The sequence below is a fragment of the Cyprinodon tularosa genome, unplaced genomic scaffold (genome assembly GCF_016077235.1).
Source record: "Cyprinodon tularosa strain WSP-4 unplaced genomic scaffold, ASM1607723v1 ctg113, whole genome shotgun sequence".
NCBI classification, from domain to species: Eukaryota; Metazoa; Chordata; class Actinopteri; order Cyprinodontiformes; family Cyprinodontidae; genus Cyprinodon; species Cyprinodon tularosa.
The window spans coordinates 372,362-392,182 of record NW_024037926.1 but is presented as its reverse complement, the minus strand read 5'-3'; the positions used below and the strand labels follow the sequence as shown (position 1 = coordinate 392,182).

The 19,821-nt window shown below is 37.8% G+C and overlaps 1 protein-coding gene across 1 annotated transcript in view; it reads right to left on the bottom strand.

The window, feature by feature from the left end:
- Positions 1-19,821, bottom strand: part of LOC119794391 (astrotactin-2-like) — a 425,475-nt gene that overhangs the window by 51,839 nt on the left and 353,815 nt on the right. Inside the window, exon 19 of the mRNA XM_038301931.1 lies at positions 19,007-19,155. Within this exon, the coding sequence (XP_038157859.1) occupies positions 19,007-19,155 (149 nt within the window). The remainder of the gene's footprint in view (positions 1-19,006; positions 19,156-19,821) is intronic.

The following is a 19,821-nucleotide window of genomic DNA, read 5'->3' as shown; positions in this document are numbered from 1 at the left end:
AGCTCCTCACCTTTGCAGTGTTGTCAGTAAGGCGTTACCGTAATGTATTACGTTCTGCAAAAATGTAACGCATTGCAAACTAAATTTTGTTAATACTATTACAGAGGAGAAGACTGTTTCTCCCTGTTGTTGTTTTATATCAGGATGAAGAAGATGGTTTTAAAAACAATAGACAAGTTACTATCTTATTTTTATTTCTATTATAAACAAGAAACAATATAACATCCACATAAATATACTGTAACTCACTTGTCAAACCAAAATAGTGAAGATTAGTTTTTAATGTCTTCAGATGTGTAGACCTTAATTAATAAGAGACATCTTATACAGTGAGTGAAATAAGTACTGAACATGGCACCATGTTTTCTCAATTAGTATAATTCTAGAGGTTCTATTGACATGATTTTGTCACCAGATGTCGGTAACAATCCATGCAATCCACACATACAAAGATATCAAACCACAGATGTCCAGAAATTAAGATATGTGTAATACAGTGTAATGGCACAGGGAAAAAGTATTGAAAAGTGAACACGGGAGGTGCAAAGAGCCATGGAAAGCTAAAACACCAACCGAAATCTTTCTGAAATTAGAAAGCAATCCAGATTGCAAATTAATATCAGCTGGTTCAGTCCCAAATGTTGGCCTATAAAAAGGTGTCTCTGGTATCACACAAGAGATATCTCATGATGGGTGAAAATAGAGAGCTTTCCCAAGACCTTTGATGATATTGGTTACAGAAGGTTTTCTAAACTTCTATAATCTAGAAGTGGAAAGAAAATAATTTCTACATAAACTGACCATGACCAGGTGCTTCTCACAAGATTTTTTGACAAAGGAGTTAAATAATTATCTTAAGAGTTGTCCGAGAGCCATAGACCACTTGTCAAGAGATTCAGAAAGAGCTGGAATTAGCATGTACAATTGTTTCCTAGAAAACAATAATTGATGCATGTATCCACTATGGCCTGTATGCATGCTTGCCACATATGACTCCATTGCTGGATAAAAATTATGTTGAAGATTGTTTAAAATTTGCTGCACAACATTTAGACAATCCTGTGAAATACTGGGAGAATATAGTCTGCTCAGATGATACTAAAATTGAACTCTTTGCCATAATACACATCCTGTTTGGAGGTCAAATGATACTGCACATCACCAGTGATGGGACTAATGGCGTTGAAAGTAACAGCGTTACTAACGCCATTACCCTGTTTTAGTAACGAGTAATCTAACTAATTACTTTGACTGTAACTATAACGCAGTTACCATTGCAGACACCCCGTTACTGCGCGTTACTCAGGTCGCACAATGAACCTTTTTTTCATTATAGGACTCGTGCGCGCCTTGTCATGAGAGAGGGGAGGATGAGATTGGCTGATGTATAGTGAGATTACGTCTGTCAGTTGGGTAGGTGCCGGTGTTACATCGAGCTGCGTTTCCCCATCACATACGGTTTCCCCTGCATCTCCGCACAGCGCGGGCGGCACGATTCACCGCGCAAGCGACAGGAAATGCCTATGCTCGCTAAAGGCGCGCAACAGTCGCCCTGTGCTCGCGCCACAGGAGAACTATGGAGAGCGTGAACGATCAAATGATAGCCTAATTGGAGAAAAGGAGAAATATATATATATATGGATGGATGGATGGATGGATGGATACTCTGCCTTCTCTACTGTATTTTTTTATTTTAAACATTATTTGATGGCCTTTGTGGCAGGGATGGAGATCCATATTTTATGTCACACACAGAGTATACATCTAGATAGACAGATGGATAGATAGGTGTTGCAGTATCTATAACAACCCAAACACACAGGATTTCAGAATTAGACATCCCTAGTTATTAATTTCATATACTCACCAGATCTGAATGCCCTGTTAAAAAACTTCACATCGCGTTCCCCCCTGATGTCATTTACGTTGAGTTGCAATAAATGCAAAACTCTCTGCAGGTTCTTGTCTTTGTCGTCCTCTCTATTCAGCTGGCTTTAGAAACACACGGCGAGAAGGTGGGGGCTGGGTGGTGAGGGTTACGGTGGCGAGAAACGCAAAAGTAACGCAATAGTTACTTTTACTAGTAACTAGTTACTTTTTGTGGAGTAAATCAGTTAGTAACTCAGTTACTTTTTGGGAGAAGTAACTAGTAACTATAACTAAATACTTTTTCAAAGTAACGTGCCCAACACTGCACATCACCTCTAAAACACCATACCAACAGTCAAGTTTGGAGGTGGGACATGTTTAGCTGCATGTCTTCATTCAACCGCTGGTTGTCGAGCCGGTGTCCTGAAAACAATGTGGGCTACATTGAAAATTGGCAATCCTTTTGGGGAAAGCCTGGTCTGATTCAGAGAGACAGCATCCATCCCACTTCGGATGGGGCAGCTGAATCTGGCCAAAGGTATTAGTCCTCCAAAACCCTGACAATCCAGGGTGCACACCAGGAAGCAGAGTAATAGTAATACATGTCTCTGCAGCTTGTCTACTGTTACCCACTCTTTACTCCATCCAGACAGTGTCTTGCCCATGACCGAAATCTAATAAATTAGAAAAGATTCCCAAAGGAGTAAATCATGATAATCTAATTAAAATAACCCCAATTGGGAAAAAAAGTTTAAACAACTAAATGTGGTTACATAAGATCTCTATCCTCAAAAAGTCTTCTGACATCTAATGACTTGATTTGTGATAATCACATTGATTTATGTTGCCTTACAGAAACCTGGCTGCAGCAAGAGGATCATGTGAGCATAAATGAGGCTACCCCTTCTAGTTATTCAAATTTTCACATACCCAGAAGTTATGCGCGAGGTGGAGGAGTAGCAACAATCTTTCAGTCTGACTTACTCCAAAGGCAGTTAATAATTACAACTCTTTTGAACATTTAACCCTTAGTTTCCCTAATTCAAATTGCAAAGCAAGAAAACCTCTTCTTTTTGTAACTTGGTATCGTCCACCAGGTCCTTACTCTGAAATTTTAGATTAGTTTTTAGAATTCCCCTCTGATTTGGTGTTAAATACCGACAGGGTCATCATAGTGGGGGTTTTAACATCCATTCTGACATTGAAGGTGATAACTTAAGAGCAGCCTTTAATGCTATCTTAGATGCTATTGGCTTTGTTCAAAATGTAAATAGTCCTACACATTCTCATGTTCTTACTTTGGACCACATTTATATGGGATAAAATGTGAAGAAATAACAGTATTTCCTCACAACCCTGTCCTCTCTGACCACTTTTTAATAACCTTCAAGATTACTTTAACAGAGTTCTCATCCCCCAAAAGAAAGTTTCACTTTAGCAGATCATAATCAGATAGTGCAGGTATAAGTTTTAAAGAATCTGTTTCACTTTCTGTCTCCTCTGTTTTGCTGAGCAGTGCTGCAGAGTGCAAAAGCTTTGTTTATTCCCCTTCACAGGTTGATGATTTTGTTGCTGGGGTTGCTAGTTCTCTGCTTACTGCTTAAAAAAAAAAAAAAAAAAAAAAAAAAAAAAACTTAAAAAACCTTAAAAAACAAATGGTAAAAGTAGAAAGCTGGCTCCTTGATTTAATGCAGAGCTGCACACTCGGAAGCACATTTTTTAGTGTTATCCTGTTTCTTTGACTGTGACTGGCTAATTGTGCTCTCTTCATCTTCTGACATGGGAGCTGGCTTGGAGCTCATCTCCCTGGCTGTGTGTTTCCTAGATGGTGCCACCTTTTACAATTGCTTTTTGTATCTCTGCTTCTGTTTCCTTGAACCCCAATTGACCTCTGCAGATGCCCGCTCACACTGAGCCTGGTTTTGCTGGAGGTTTCTTTCAGTTTAAAGGGAGTTTTCCTCTCCACTGTCCATACAAGCATGCTTAGTGTGAGGGATTGCCTTTGAGTCAATAAGTCGATGAAATCAACTGGTTTTCCTTAGATAGAATACTTGAATCAATTTGACTGTAGGATCTGGTGAACTACAAAGTTCCTTGAATTGACGTGTTGTGAATTGTTGCTATATAAATGACCTCAATTGAATTGAATCATGGCATGGGCTGTTTTCAGCATATGATACTGGTAAACTTCAACTTATTGAAGGAAGGATAAATGGAAAAATGTACTGAAACATTCTTAATAACCTGCTGCCATCTACCAGGATGAAGATAATGAAACGTGGGTGGACATTTCAGCACGACAATGACCCGAAACACAAAGCCAAGGAAACTCAATTGGTTTCAGAGAAAGAAAATAAAGCTGCTAGAATTGACTAGCAAATCACCTGACTTAATTCCAATGGAAAATGTATGGAAAGAACTAAAGATCATAGTTCACAGATGCCCATGAAACCCTCAAGATAGGAAGACTTTGTGGAAGGAAGGGCCAGAACACCACCTGAGCAATGCTTGCGATTAATTTCTCCTTCACCGTCTTGAAGCTGTCATTGCCAACAAAGGCTTTTGTACAAAACATTAAATCAATTTCAGAAGGTCTCTTCACTACTTTTTTCTCGTGTCATTTCACTTTATTGCACATAACTTACTTTCTGGACATCTGTGGTTAGATTCCTTCTATGTTTGGATTGCATGGATTATTACCGAAATCTGGGACAAATGTAATGTCAATAGCACCTCTCGAAATATATTTACTGAGAACAATGGCGACATGTTCACTTCAGTTACTTTTTTGGAGAAGTAACTAGTAGCTATAGATATATTTTTTTAACGTTGGCAGCTCTGCTCCTATGGAACCAACTAAAAGTTTTGGTCAACCTATACCTTGGCAGACATACTCTCTCCTGTTTAAGGCTTTTTAGGCTTTAAACTTTCATTTTTCATAAAGATTGATTGGAGTGGCTCTCATTATCGTAAGATATCTCTAAAGTTATGCTGCTTTAGAGTAAGAATGCTAAAGGGCATAGGGAACACTATTCATCAATATGCATCATTCTATCTTTATTCTCCGATTGTGCTTTATTTGTGATTGCAATCTCTATCTTACAGTATGTTCTCTTCATTTTTTTTTTCCATCATAGTAGCTTGATCTGGTTGGGTTCTGTTTGGCTGTGACAACACACATTGAGCTTGGTTCTGCTAAGGTTTTCTTCCTGTTAAAGTGAGTTGTTGTTTTTTTCTCTCCACATACATGCTCTCTCTGCATGCATGCTTGTTGTGAGGGATTTCTGTAGTCAATGACACAATGTAAGCTAATGTTGCCACATGCTCTTACAGGAGGAGTGTATCCTGCAAAGTCAATGACTCAATGTAATCGACTGGGTTTCCTTGGTTAGAAATCATTCAACCAATCTGACAGTATGATCTGAATGAATTATCTATTTAAAGTGCCTTAAGGTGACATGTAAATAAACTAAATTAAATTGAACTGAAATAAAAAACAATCAAGTATAGTGTCACTCTTGAGTACAATTTCAAAGTACTCCATCCACCTCTGCGTCAATTGGTACTGAAGAAAAACTATATTCCGTTATGCCATTTCATAACTGTAAAATTCTTTTTTTTCTTATCTCTATAATTATTAATACCAGTATGATTTGTAAAATATCTTATAGCTTTAGTTTTGTTGTGTTTGAACACTTGATCCAAAATCCTATATAAATACCAAAACACATATCAAATGCAAGATATATAAATGCAAGCATTTTTTGTATTCCTGAAGTCTGCTATCCTCTGATTCTGGATAGAACTAGACTAAGCAATCCCAACATGTTGCTTAAACGGTACTGGAAATTGATTTCAGCACAGCTTAAATTTTGTATGGCTTGCAGTTTGTGCAACAGATAAATGTAACCATACAACATTGTACCAAAATACCCCATAATAAAAAAAAAAAAAAAAAAAAGAGACACTATCTTGTCTAAGTAATAATTTTCCAATTCAAACAAATATAATTTGATGAGCTTTGGCAGCACTGAGGGATTATAATTATTGAGAGATCGAGAGGAGAAAAAAAAATCAGGGAAGTCTAGACCTGTGGCGAAGGCGGAGACTAACAATGTGTGCGCGAAGAGGCAAAATGGGAAAGGAAGCAAAAAGAAATAGGGACTGCAGAAAGCCCTTGGCCCCCTGCCTGCAATCTGCAATCTGCTGATGGCGAAGCTCGTGACGAGGAGGTGCACAGCGTCCATTTTTAGCGATGAGGTCATCTTTAATTAACAAAACAAAGAGAGTCAGCTGTGTCACTCCAATCTGTTATCTGCACCCATGCTCAAGGACACTGTTTATCTCCATATAATTCAATCTCTTTGAATAAGACTTTATCAACACATTGGGGTGCATTCTTGGTCTTAAGCAATGATGGAGCTGTTACATAAACAGGAGGGGGGATACCGCTTATCGTGATCGCAAAAGACATATGGAAAGAGCAGAGTTATGTAGAGGCATTAGGCATATGACAGGGGAGGTAAAGCAGAACAAGATCCACATGTAATGTGCCTCACTAAGCTTGCAGCGTGAGCTGGAAAAAGCAAAATGGAGCTAAATTAAGGGCAAAGATCAAATGGTTAATCCTTTTCTGAGTCCAATAGTACCAGGATGAGGTGACATCATTGCTTCGGAGTCCTCCGTGCTGGTGCTGTCTGGTTCCCGCTCTCTATCTTGCACTTTGCTCTCTCTCTTTCATGGTCTCTTCCCTTGTATACTGTCCTAATGTCACTCAAATCTTCTCCCAGTGCAGTATCTTTAGTCATTTTACATACAGTGTTACCTTATTGCTTATTTGTCACAGAATTAATCTCACCAGTACTTGGTTTTACACCTGCAATGACATTTGGTTTGTAGATTTGAATGCTAAATTAGTTGTGTTGGGAAAAAGAAATGATAAAAACTACTAATAGTTGTCAGCTTTAATTTAGATAAATCAATACAATACAGCAATTAATCTTATTATAACGGTGTTCAGGGGAACTGTAGTAATTTTTTTATTTTTATTTTGGAAGGTTAATTTTTGAGGAACTCTTTTCAAAATTAAGATGGAAGGTAGACAGACTAGAAGGATGTTTATGAACTGCTCTATTCTCTCTGTATTAAAACTGTCTGTTGTCTATCCTATCTATATAACAGTAAGGGTAAATGGAAGCTAATGATCTCTACTGTCCCTGAAATGCTCAAACTAAACTAAAGATGGATTAATACATTTTAATTCTCAGTTAATAAATACAAACACCAAAAAATTACACAGATTATATTACAAAAGAGAGAAAGAGTAAAGGAATGTCTTCTATGTTCTTTTAGTGCCACTGAAAAACTAACCCTTTTCAAATTCTGTGTGACTCTCTTTTTCAATATTTCAACACATTTTTAAAAATGATGTGCCTGATGTAAATGTATCTTCACTTTTCACAGCTGGTCTTCTTTAGAGAAATGCTGAGTTTCACAATAACTCACCAGTGCTCCCTATCTAACCGGTTTTTCAATAAATCCTGCCTTTGCCTTGGTGTGCCATCTAGAGGTCTGTGCTGAGTCAAGGGAAATCACTCATTTGCTTTACATCTTTTAGAAATTCACCACATCATTATGGAAATTTATGGGACATAGAGATATCTAAGGTATAGAAAGCTCTAGGGACATTAGAGAACAACAATGAGGAAAAATGAAAATTTTACCTAGGGATGTAAGAGTTGTAAAACTAATTCAGCAGCTGCTTTTCTGTTGTATTATCTGTAGCTTTGAAAGGACTAGACACAAAAAGAGAATATGCACTACTTGGAATTAGTATTGTTTCTTTAATATAAACAACTACAAAGTAAAACGACTAGCTAATATAGGAAAATAAAATAAGGATACTAAACAATCCAAATATTACAAAAAATGTTTGGCCTTGGAGTATATTTAAGGATTGACCTTTGTATAGACAAGCTGGTCTAATCTGAATTCAGAGGTATTTTGTGCACACCATCTTCCCAGAGAATGACTGAAAAACTGAAAATATCTAGACAATTTCAGTTGTATAGATCAAATGCTTTGTTGACTGATAATACTATCATGTTTTTCAACTGATTTTGTTCTACAAAAAGAGAGCTTAGACTACTGCTATTTTTATTTTTATAAATTTAATTGCAAAGGGCGTCCAACTAAGGTGAAAGAGAGAACTTAATGACAGTGGGGTAGAAGAAAAAAAAAAAAAAAAAACAATAGAAGAACACTACACAAAAAAAATTCAACAAAGATTAATGAACAAAACCAAAAAACAAAGTTAGGCCTCAATTTCATACTAATTAATTTTAATAAAAAGAACAACAACTGTATATCATTTACAACAAAAGTTCTACCATTTAATATAAAAGCAAAACTTTGATCTAACAGAGTACCAAGTGAACCTTTAGCACCACAGTTTCACACTTTCACCAATGAAATATAAAAGAGGCCAGAGAAGAGGCTTTTCTATTTACCTGTGGGATAGCTTACTTAAAAGAGACAAAGGCCCAAGTCAGACTAGTTTGAGTTGTAATGCCAGGATAATCATACACAAACTGCAACTATAGCTCTTCGTATACATTCCAGCTCTGACATGACACCAGAGGTAATACATTCTGACGAGTCTCCATCTCACATGAAGAGGAAGTTGCTCAGTTTAGATTGATCTAGTGGTTCTGTTTTTCACAAGTGGCAGCCTGTAGAGCACTTTTTTTCCTTTGTAGAAGGAGCTGTGGTCAAAGTCGCATTGCGAACCTCCAGAAGCCATCCTCGCTTCTTCCTTGCCGAGTACAGGGACAAGCCGAATGCACTGGCCACTTCTCCCAAGCAAAATCCTAGCACAGCCTGCTCTTCGCCCTGTTCTGCTGCAAACCTGCAGAAAGCAAGGCTGCTGCCACAGGGCACACGAGGCTCGGAGAACCTCAGTGATCGAAGACCACTCCAATCACTTTGCAATTAAGAAAAACCTTTCTTTCCCTTCCCCTTGCCTTGACTACTAGTTAAATTGCTGCTCAAAGCACAGTCGGTGTGAACGCATGCTAAATGTTAACCCTAGAGGTAATAACAAGCCCTCTGAGCTTTGTCCTACTCTTGTATTTTTCTTTGTAAAGAAATTCATTTGTATGCATTTTCCCAAAGAACAGATCTACGGAAATGTATTGCATTCACCAAAGAAAAAAATTAGACAGCTTATCTCATAAGTACCAGATCAGTATCCCGTAATTATAAGATATTTTTTAGTAATTATGGGATCTTTTCTCATAATTACGAGAATGAGATATGATCTCATAATTACGAGATAATTATGAGATAACGATCTCGTAATTATGAGATCCTGATCTCAATATTATGAGATCTTATCTCGTGATTAAGAGATAAGATCTCATAATTATAAGATAATACCTTATATTTAGGAGATCAGGAAGGTCATTCATTGCTGAGCTACGCTAGATAAAACATGAACAATGAGTGGGTTGTCAGATTTAATATGCTTTCCTTTTCCCTTTGGGAAATGCTGAGTTTCCTCAATGTGGATGGAACTAGTTTTTGTTTGTCAGACAGTCCTTAGAATTGTTTAGGCCAAAAAAGCCCACTCTACTTTGACTTGCTGGAAGCTAAACTGCTATAAATTAATGCATCTGAAATGCATTCGAGCTGGCTTAGTAGTGTCCCAACTAACTGTCCACCGGTACCTTCTCAAAAAAACATACAGAATCTGTATTAATGAAGCTGTTGATGGATTTTTGCGTATTGTCATAAGTCTGCATACTTACTCCACAAGTTGTCATGATCTGGCCTGATAGCTCACCTTTTAATTGTTCATTTCACTCACCTGCTTAACTATGCCCAGTTTTCTTATTATCACTCATCTCATCCACCTGCATCTGTTGCTTTATAATCGGTTCAGCCTGAGCGATCAAGGCCAAATAATTTTTTGTTTGATGTTTGTTGTCTGTTTGTTTATGCCTGTTTGTCTGTTTAGTTAATTCTATGGTTCTCCCGGCGGCCAGTGGAGTGAGAGGGTTTTAGTGTTTGTCTTGTCCTCTGATCGTGTCCTGATCCTTCTCCACTGAGCCCTCAGGGTAATGGCTCGGAATGCGAAGAGGGTCAGTTTTATTCCCATAAGCCTGGCTCCTAGAAGGAGTCCAGTTTAAAGTCCTGCTGAAATCCTGGTTCCACGTCTCGTTTCTGCTTCCATCTACCACTGAGCCTACCGTTTGCATCTGAGCCTGCATGTTTGCTTCTGTGGGCATCCTTCTGCACCTGTCTGTGGAAAACTTTGATAGAGTGGAGGTTTTCTGGATTCCTGAACTTTTTCTGCCTGCCCCATCTTCCCCTGACCTGGATCGGCTTCCTGCAAATTCTTCCTGGGCAGCAGCATCAGGGACACTCTGGGCGTGGCACACAGTGTCTGGTTGTCAGCCCATCTGCTGGATCGCACCCCTTTCTAGGGAGATGGACTGAACTGTGAAACCAGAGAGTGTCAGTGATTGGGCAGTGCCCCGTTCTCTTCCCACAGCAGCTGTGAACCATGGATTCACAGCAACGTGCTTTGGTTCTGTCTGTTTTTGATTTAATAAATGTTTTGAAGTTTCCTACTGGCTGTCTCACCTTGAAAGTGGGTCGATCTGTCCCGTTCATGACACAAGTAGTAACCCCAGGGTTTCAGCGGTGTACTTTGTTGATGAAGTGAAAAATAGGAGCAGAGCTCCAACACATATCATGACAGACCTGGGTACAGAGAACTGACCAGTAAAACAGATGCAGATATTTTTAAGAAGTTACCATGAAGACCTGTTTTCTGAGAGATGCTTCGTTACTGGCTCAAGTAATCATAACAAAATATATTGACATGATCTCATAATTATGAGATCTTTTCTCATAATTACGAGATATGATCTTATAATTATGACTCACTCACAATCATCTCTAGTAATTGTAAGTGAGAGATGGTGTAACGTGGCTCACGTTTACATGAAGGAACATTTGTGCTCCTCGGATGTGAAGCTAGTTGCGGTTGAGGCCATACAATCTCCCACTTAAGTCTGGGCATTTGATTGTGCTCTGTGTTTACATCCCTCCCTCCCTCTGCGGATGCTACCACTGCGTGTGAGCGGATCCACAGCACTGCTGACACAGCACCCCCTGCTCTCCTGATCATCACCGGATACTTCAATCAAGTCTCCCTTGGATCCACCCTCGTCAGGCTCACCCAGTATGTATCACATGTACAAGGGACACTAAAACTCTAGACCTTTTCTACGCAAATGTTGAGGAAGCCTTCACCTCTGCCCCCACTCGGATGCTCGGATCACAATTTTGTTTACCTGCTCCCCAATTATATGCCAATAGTGAGAATGGAGCCAGCACAGAAGAGGTCACAGAAAGGCCACTGAGAGACTGAGGTATATTTTCAGAACCACAGACTGGAGTATGTTCCAAAGCTCTCATGGTGATGACATCAATGGCCTGACTGAACGAACTACGGACTACATGACCCCTGATCTATCCACTCCTTCAGTCCTCCCCACAGATATGCCCACTAACTCCATCCCCCTTCCGTCCCCTTCCCCTCAGAGCCTGCCTTCCTCCCACCTCACGGTCACCTAAATGCAGTTGAGAGTCCAGCTTACAAGGAGGAAACAGAGGAAAGCCTCAGGACCAGACGGCATCCCCCCCCAAGCATACTGAGGACCATTGCAGAAGAGCTCTGTGATGTCCTCAGCTACCACTACAGCCTGAGCCTCATCCTCCACCTATGGAAGACCTCCTTTGTGGTACCGGTTCCCAAAACACCACACGCCAAGGCACCTGCCCACTTTAGACTAGTTACCCTGAGCTCCCATCTGATGAATACCATGGAGCGTCTTATCCTTGCACACCTCCGCACTGTTGTGAGCCATGAGAGTTATGTTCTTTGACTTCCTCACCACTTTCAACACCATCAGATTGGCGTCGCTGAGGGGGAAGTTGTAGGATGCTGGAATGGACAAATATCTTGCTGCCTGGACCATCGACCCTCAGTAAGTGCGGCTGTATGGCTGTCAGTCAGCGGTGGCAGTCTGCAGCACTTTACAATGCCACTACACTATAATCTGGTATAATAACACTGCAATAATTTATACTATTTATCTATTTAACACACCAGAAACAGCACCCTACCTGCCACCACTTTACTGTATATAAGTCTATATATATGTCACCTTAAATCTTTATTTTTGAACCATCCACTTTATATATATATATATAGATGCACTGTATATATTTCATGCATCTTGTCCTCATTTGTACACCTGTGGTTGTTTATAAGAGCCAATGCCACAAATGTATTTCTCCATTGTGAGATCAATAAAGTTCTATTCTATTCTATTTTCAATTCAAATCCCTGATTCATCTGCAACCCAGACCATCCCTGAGACCACCACTCCCAGCCCCAGGCAGAAACCTTTACTACTCCAGAAAGTCTATCTGGAACCATTATTTCAGTTCTTCACAAGAATATACTCATCCTTTATTATTCTTTCAGAAGTACTGATAGATTTGTGTATTTCAATTAGAATTTTAAATGCTATTGATCTAGAATGTGTTTGCAAAAGGGAGGGGCATTAAATAATCAGGTAACACTTAAAATGCTTAAAGTTGTAATTAAAAAGCCTTTTTATTACCACTATTATCTAAATTACCTTTATGATAAAAAAAAAAAAAGTCTGTCTTTTCTGCTGTTTTATAGAAACACAGTTTTGGAGACTCAGGGACAGCTGAATCCAAGAGTATGAATATCCTCACTCTTTGCCATCTGGGAGAGTATGCACATGGCTATATGTGTGTGCTCAGGGAGTGACTCATACTCAACATACTTGGGTGTTTGAAGTGTCTGACAATCTCATTTCCCTTACATTTACCAGTCTGAAGCAAGGTTGTAACTTTTTAATGAGTTGCCGGTTTAGTTATAGGTTTAATGAACAACTGCACAGATTTTCTATTGCCTTCATTCATTTTTTTCCATACTCAAAAATATAAACTGTTGGTGCTCTCTTAAGGCTGAACTATTTTAGATGTTAAGTGCTGTTTTTTGTTTTTCAAAGTGTATTATACAGTGTCCTTGAGTTTTAGAGAGGGTTTACCAAAAAAAAAAAAAACTATTATAAATATTTTATTTATGCAGAAACACAAGAAGATTTTCTTTCTTCTTGTGTTTCCAATACATGAACAGGAACTAAGTCAGATGAAGGATGGTCCATAGAAATAGCTTCTTCTGGATACAGTAAGAGGGACCTTGTTGATGAACATGGGCTAAAGGTGGAGCTTTGCAGTGGGAGGACTCTTAACAGTTCTCCATGGCTTAATATCCAGCATTTTATTTCAGAGTCATCTTTAGAGAGTAAATAACTGAAATAAGATGTGTCTTTAAAATCAATCTTAGGATTGTGGGGGAAAAAAACAAAGAAATTGACTTTCATTTTAAATTTTCTCCAAGTACTATTATCAACCCCTTGAACCCTACGGACCCACCGGCGGGTCCGGCTGCTACATGACTTCGTAATGTTACCAAACCCCCAGTATTGATGTAAAAAACATATTTGGCACAGTTTGGTGACATTTATGGATAAATGTGCCAAAATGGCCTCTCCGCCTAAGAAATTTCTCACTAATACCATTCTAAAATAAATATGATTCATCTGATTGAGTCCAAATTTGGTATATCTTTACACAACATTTAGATTTGAAAGTCTGTACTACTTTTTTGTGCTATAAATAATATTTTGGTAGTGTTTTGCAATGTTTATTTCAAACAAAATTTTGGCGAGGTTCAAAAAATGCAAAATATTTTGTATTTTGTCCCTAATATTTCAGGCAGGGTCAAAGCTACAATGGTGCTGACACCAGAAAACCATTTTATGACATCTTACCTTTACAGACATACCAAAAGTTTCTTCTTAAATCTAATAGCATTGAGGCTATAAGTTATTTACTTTTGTGTGTTTTTGTCAGGCAGAAATTTATTTATACCCCCTTAGGGTGTAAGAGGTTAACTAAAAAAATTCCAACAGAAATTATTTCTCTTTCTTGACTAATACAACATTTAAACCCAGAAACCAATGAAGACCATAATGTTTTACAGAGGCTTTATTTAGATGCATCAACAGAATCCTACAATCAATGGGGGGCTAGCTCGAGTAATGAAAAAAGACAAGAAGCGCAGACTTCCACTCTAAGCATTTTCTCAACTTTAGGGAGAGTCAGTAACTGTCTTACCAACGCCTGCTTTAACAGCATTTAGCTTATAAAGTTTGAATATTCATCACTCTATTTTCAGATACAGATGAAAAGGATCACAACCGCAATGGGCTGTTTCGTTAACCATTTTTATATTTGAATGGATCAGAACCACTGCACTTGGAACTGCTTAGTTGATATTTTTATTCAGATGTATGTATTTTACAGGTAGATCAAGGATAGGTTGTTGGAGATTCACAGCGAGGTTTCAGTATGCCATAAAAATGCCCTCTGTGGAAGAACACAGTTGATGGGAAGATGGATGGAACAAAATGCAGGAAAATATTGAAAGAATCCTAAAAGACAGGAAACTGATGCAGTGGTTCCCATTTCAGTGGGACAAGAATATAACGGATACAAACAGCAAAAATGGTTTGGACTAACGTATATTTGTGTGTTAAAATGGCCATGTGTCAAAATCAAGAGAAACTGTCTCAAGATGTAAAAAACAAAGAATTTGATATAACGCGACCCATTTTTGCAAAAAACACAAACCTTAACATTTTAAAACTTGCACTTAAAGTCATAGGGAAACGGCTGTTCCAACGGTTGCATTTCCAAATTCTCCCGAGTGGTGCCTCTTTACACGAGTGAATAAAGTGAATATGATTGGTCGTTTATCAAGGGGGCGGGATTGTTGTGGTGGAAGGTTCACAAGCACTTTGATTGTGGCCGGTTTGTCGGAAGCATCTTGCTAACCAGTTAACAACTTAGTGCTAGTAGGTTCCCAATGGGAAATTACATTGGGACTAAGTAGCACTTAGCAACGACACTGTCAAGGAACGCTATGGACAGTGGAAACATGCAAGAGGAGGAGAGTTTTGTTTTGGAGGTCGTAGATGAGTCTCCTCCTTCATAAATGTTTTATTTCGAGGAGTCAAGGGAGGACGAAGTTGTTGTGGAAGAGGAGGAAGATTGGCCGAATTTAGGTGTACAGGGTGATGTATAACTAACTGGCCTGCATAAGATAACAAAAAAAAAAAAACAACAACACATATTTTAAGACAGGATTTTTTTTCAAATAGAAATTTTCTAACTTTTGGGACAATATCATCTGATAAAGAGTACATTTATATACATGTTGAAGCCAGAATGATTTGACATTTAAATATGATTTCCCTATGACTTTAAACAGTAGCAAAATTTTGTTTCTATGTGATCTTGTTTGAAGAAGCCATACTTCTGGGATTTTTATTTGTAAAAAAATATGCTGAAGACCATTTTTCTTACACTTCACATGTGCCCCTCATTTTAAATATAATCTGTTTAAAATACATTGAAATTTGTAGGTTTATACAAAAAAAATCAAAGATTTCAAGAACAATTAATCTTTCTGCAAGGTGTTGGCATTTTGATTATCTGCACTCTGCATTCATTCATGTAAAGCAAGAATATGCTCTCTGCCCCATCTACTTTATCAAGGAAAGTATGAGTAAATTCCAAATAAATAATTTTAATGACATGGTTTCTTTTACTCTATTTAAATAAAACAGGTAAAAATAAAAAATGGAAATAAATATATGCTACTGTTTTTTATACTTTTTGTATTATTCATTAAAATACCCCTCTTGATTTTTTAACCACATCTGAAATATGCAAATATGCTGTTTGTGCCAATTTCTGTCCTCCTTTTTACTTTCTGATTAAATATTTGACATTAAGAAACTCTAGAAAAATTTAGATGACACATACATACATTTATGTCTCAATATTGTACAATGCCTCTTTATTTAAGGCGTGAATCCTTAAAAAAACACTTCACATTGGCCTCACTGCCAACTATCATTACTGGCTTAAGCTTTGGGTGGTGATTTTACCCAAAACACTGTTCAATGTAATTCTGTTGAACAATCATTGATTTCATAACCACCCTTAAAAGTTTTGAAGGGAAACTATGACTACACAATTCTCAGTTAAAATCAACTACTGTAACTTTCCTGGAAAATATGAACAGGGAAAATGGAGAAAAACACTTGCTTCCCAGAAAAACCAATAAGAAGCCCTAAAGCAAAGTATTTATCCCCAAATTGCTCCAGTGGAGCTTCTCAGTAGGCAGGCAGCCAGAAGTAAGGAACTGGTTCCGCTTGCAGTTTCAACCGGGAAACTTACTGCGTATTCGCTCAGGAAACAAGAGAAATGCAGAAAACCAAAGACTTGAGGAATGAATTACTTCTTACAGATACATTGCCTTGCAAAAGTATTCAGCCTCCTTTAACTTTTAGCCCACAATAAAGAAGTGGAACAAAATGTATTGGATACTTTACACTACTTTTTTAACAAATAAAAAACTGAAAAATTGGGTGTGCAAAATTATTCAGCCACCTTGAGTTAATACTTTGTAGTGCCACCTTTTGCTGGGATTACAGCTGCAAGTCCCTTGGGGTATGTTTGTATCAGTTTTTCACATCGACAGCTGGAGCTTAGTGAGGTTTGATGGAGAGCATTTCTGAACCGTGTTTTTTAGTTCTTTCCATAGATTCTCGTTTTGATAGTGGTCTGGACTTGGACTAGCTCTTTCTAACACCTGAATATGTTTATTTGTGAACCATTCCGTTGCCAATTTTGCTTTATGTTTTGGGTCATCTTGTTGGAAGTTAAATCTCTGTCCCAGTCTCAGGTCTTTGACAGAATCCCAAAAGTTTTTTTCCAGAATGGTCCTGTATTTGGCTCCATCAACATCCCTCAGTTTTAACCATCTTACCCGCTGATTAAAAGCAGTCCCAAACCATGATCCTGCCACCACCATGTTTAAAAGTGGGGATGGTGCGTTCACGGTGATGAGCTGTGTTGCTTTAATGCAAATCATAACATTTGGCAATGTTGCCAAAAAGTTTGATTTTGCTTTCATCTGATCAGAGCAACTTCCCAGGTAGCTTGTGTCAAACTTTAAAAGAAAATTTTTATGGATATCTTCAAAAAATGCTTTTCTTCCATAAAGTCCAGATTGGTGAGGCATATGACTGATTGTTGTCCTATGGACAGAGCTTCCCTCATCATCTGTAGAACTCTGCAGTTTATCCAGAGTGATCATGGGCCACTTGGCTGCATCTCAGATTAGTCTTCACATTGTCTAAGCTGATCAGTTAGAGGGATGTCTGGGTGTTACTAGATTTGTAGTGGTCTGATACGGCTTCCATTTCAATATTATCGCTTGCATAGTGCTCCTTGGGATGTTTAAAGCTGCAGGAATCTTTTTGTATCCCAGTCTGGTTTTAAGCTTCTCAACAGTATTTCAGACCTGCCAGGTGTTTTCCTTGTTCTTTATGAAGATCTCTGTGCTTTACAGAGACTGTTGCTACAAATTATTAATTCAAGGGGGATGAATAATTTTACACAACAATTTTTTACAGTTTTTTATTTGATAAAAACATTTAAAATATCCAATACATTTCTTTCCACTTCATGATTGTGTCCCACATGTTGCTTCTTCACAAATAATTACAATTTTTTTTATTTTTGTTTAAAGCCTAAAATGTGGCAAAAGGACAAAAAGTTCACAGGGGGCAAATGCTTTTACACGGCAATTTATTGTTGTCTGGTGAATGAACTGTGATGCAAGGCTCAACTAAGTTTTTATTCAAAGCAACTTTAGGATAAAATAAACTGTAACAGGAGTGAAACATGTATCTGGCATATCACAAATCTAGGAATAAAAAAAAGGCCTTCTTAAAGGATGTTTATTTAATTTAATTATTCCATAGAATGCTGCATTTAAAATGTTAGTGCCACTTATTATTTCTTAAGTTTATATGCCCCTACAATCCTATACAATCCAAATTTGTTAAAATTGTTTTAATTTTTATTTTTAGAAATACCATACCATACCAAATTTATTGATAGAGCACTTTCAACAATCATAAAATACAAATAATCAATCATAAAAACAATAAATAAAGTGATGTATAAAAGGATTAATAAAATAAAAAGCAATAACAGAAAGAAACAAAGTAAGACAAAGTCAATATCTCAGATATAAACATAGATTCTTTGGTTTCCACCCAGTCACACAAGCTATACAGTGTTAAAACTTTTAATCCTTTGACTTCTTTCACCAATCATACGTACCTGAAACCATATGTAGTAGAAGTTACTAATATATCAAGACATATAAGGTAAAAGATAAAAAAAATTAATTAAGGAACAGTAAATACTGTAAGTAAAAGGTGAACCAAAAAACTTGCAAACAATAACTCTGAAACCAAACTTTGTATCCGTTAAAACACAACTTACAACATGAGTGGTGACTGGCACATAGAAAAGTGAGTCACCCTCACCATCTGCCCCTTCATGCCTCACCTCTGCCAGCACGTCTCTGGCTAGCTGTCTGGGCCCTCTTTCTGCTCGCTGGTGCCCACGCCTCATCAGCATCACTCCCAGTTGTGATGGATGGCTTGTCTATACTTCTCAATGTCTATGGCCACTTTTTTCCACACCACCTAGTCTCTTGATTAGATCTGGCTTGTTCCTATGACTCATGCCGGCCCTGATCAGAACAATGACCAATTCCTCGACCTGGAAATACAATTGCCAGCACCCCTCACACCCCCCCTACGTCATAAGACACCTTAGCAAAAGTTTCACATTCATCCAATTGACTTTCAGACCACTTACCTTAAATGTTTTAAAAACAAAGTCAGGGTAAAACTCTATACTTCACAGATACATCAGCTCAAGAGCAGTGTCAGTCTCTACTTGTGCTTGCTCAAAAGGTAACTAAGTAACTTGACAAACAGATAAATACCAAAATGCCAAAAAGTATGATCCAGTTAAAACAAAGGACTAAAAGATATTAAGAAAACTAACTTGAGAATTGATTTTTTTCTACCTGTGTAGATTTCTGCTTCTGAAGGATCCTCTATGCGTTTATGTTGAATGATGTAGTCAGATACTTTGCAGCCAATCAGAGGCTCCACATCCATCCACTCCAGGGCTACTGTTGTGCTTGAGGGCTCCATGTAAGGGGCTAGACGCAGACTAAAGTAATATAGAACACAAAAAGGATCAGCGTTGAAATTACTAATACATTTAGCATTACATATAGTTGTTCTGGTATTATCTTCTAAATGAATGCACTTTTCCTTGTACTTTAATTTACCCAAGTGCTGCAAATATCTGTAACTGCATGATGTTTGATTAGTTAAAAAGGAAAGTGTACACAGTCGGCATGAATTTTCATTCATGTCTATGTAGGCTAATAATCAAATTGGCCTACAAGTTAATAGGAACACAAACTAAAAAAAATTCCTTTACCAGTAATAGCATACTAAAAACATCACATTATGAACAGTGTTATAATGTAACACAGCCAGCATAATAACTTAGATGACAAAGGTTGTTGATATTTTTGCAGTTGATATTGTTTCAACAACCTCTATAATGTAATGTCATTGTCAAAATTTCAAAAGAGAATTGTGCTAAAGTGAAGTTTATTATGAGCTCTTGGATACTTGTATACTGGGATATACAAAGAAGAGGGACATATTTGGTTTGAAAAAGAACAGCAATCCCAACCTAATTGCACTGTCACACCTTGACGATTTAGCCAGCGTGTGCTTAAGTCACTGAATTTTCTAAAACGGCGGCATATGCTGAACCTTCTATGTATTTTTATTTTTTTTGGCCGTATGTATACAGTATTCA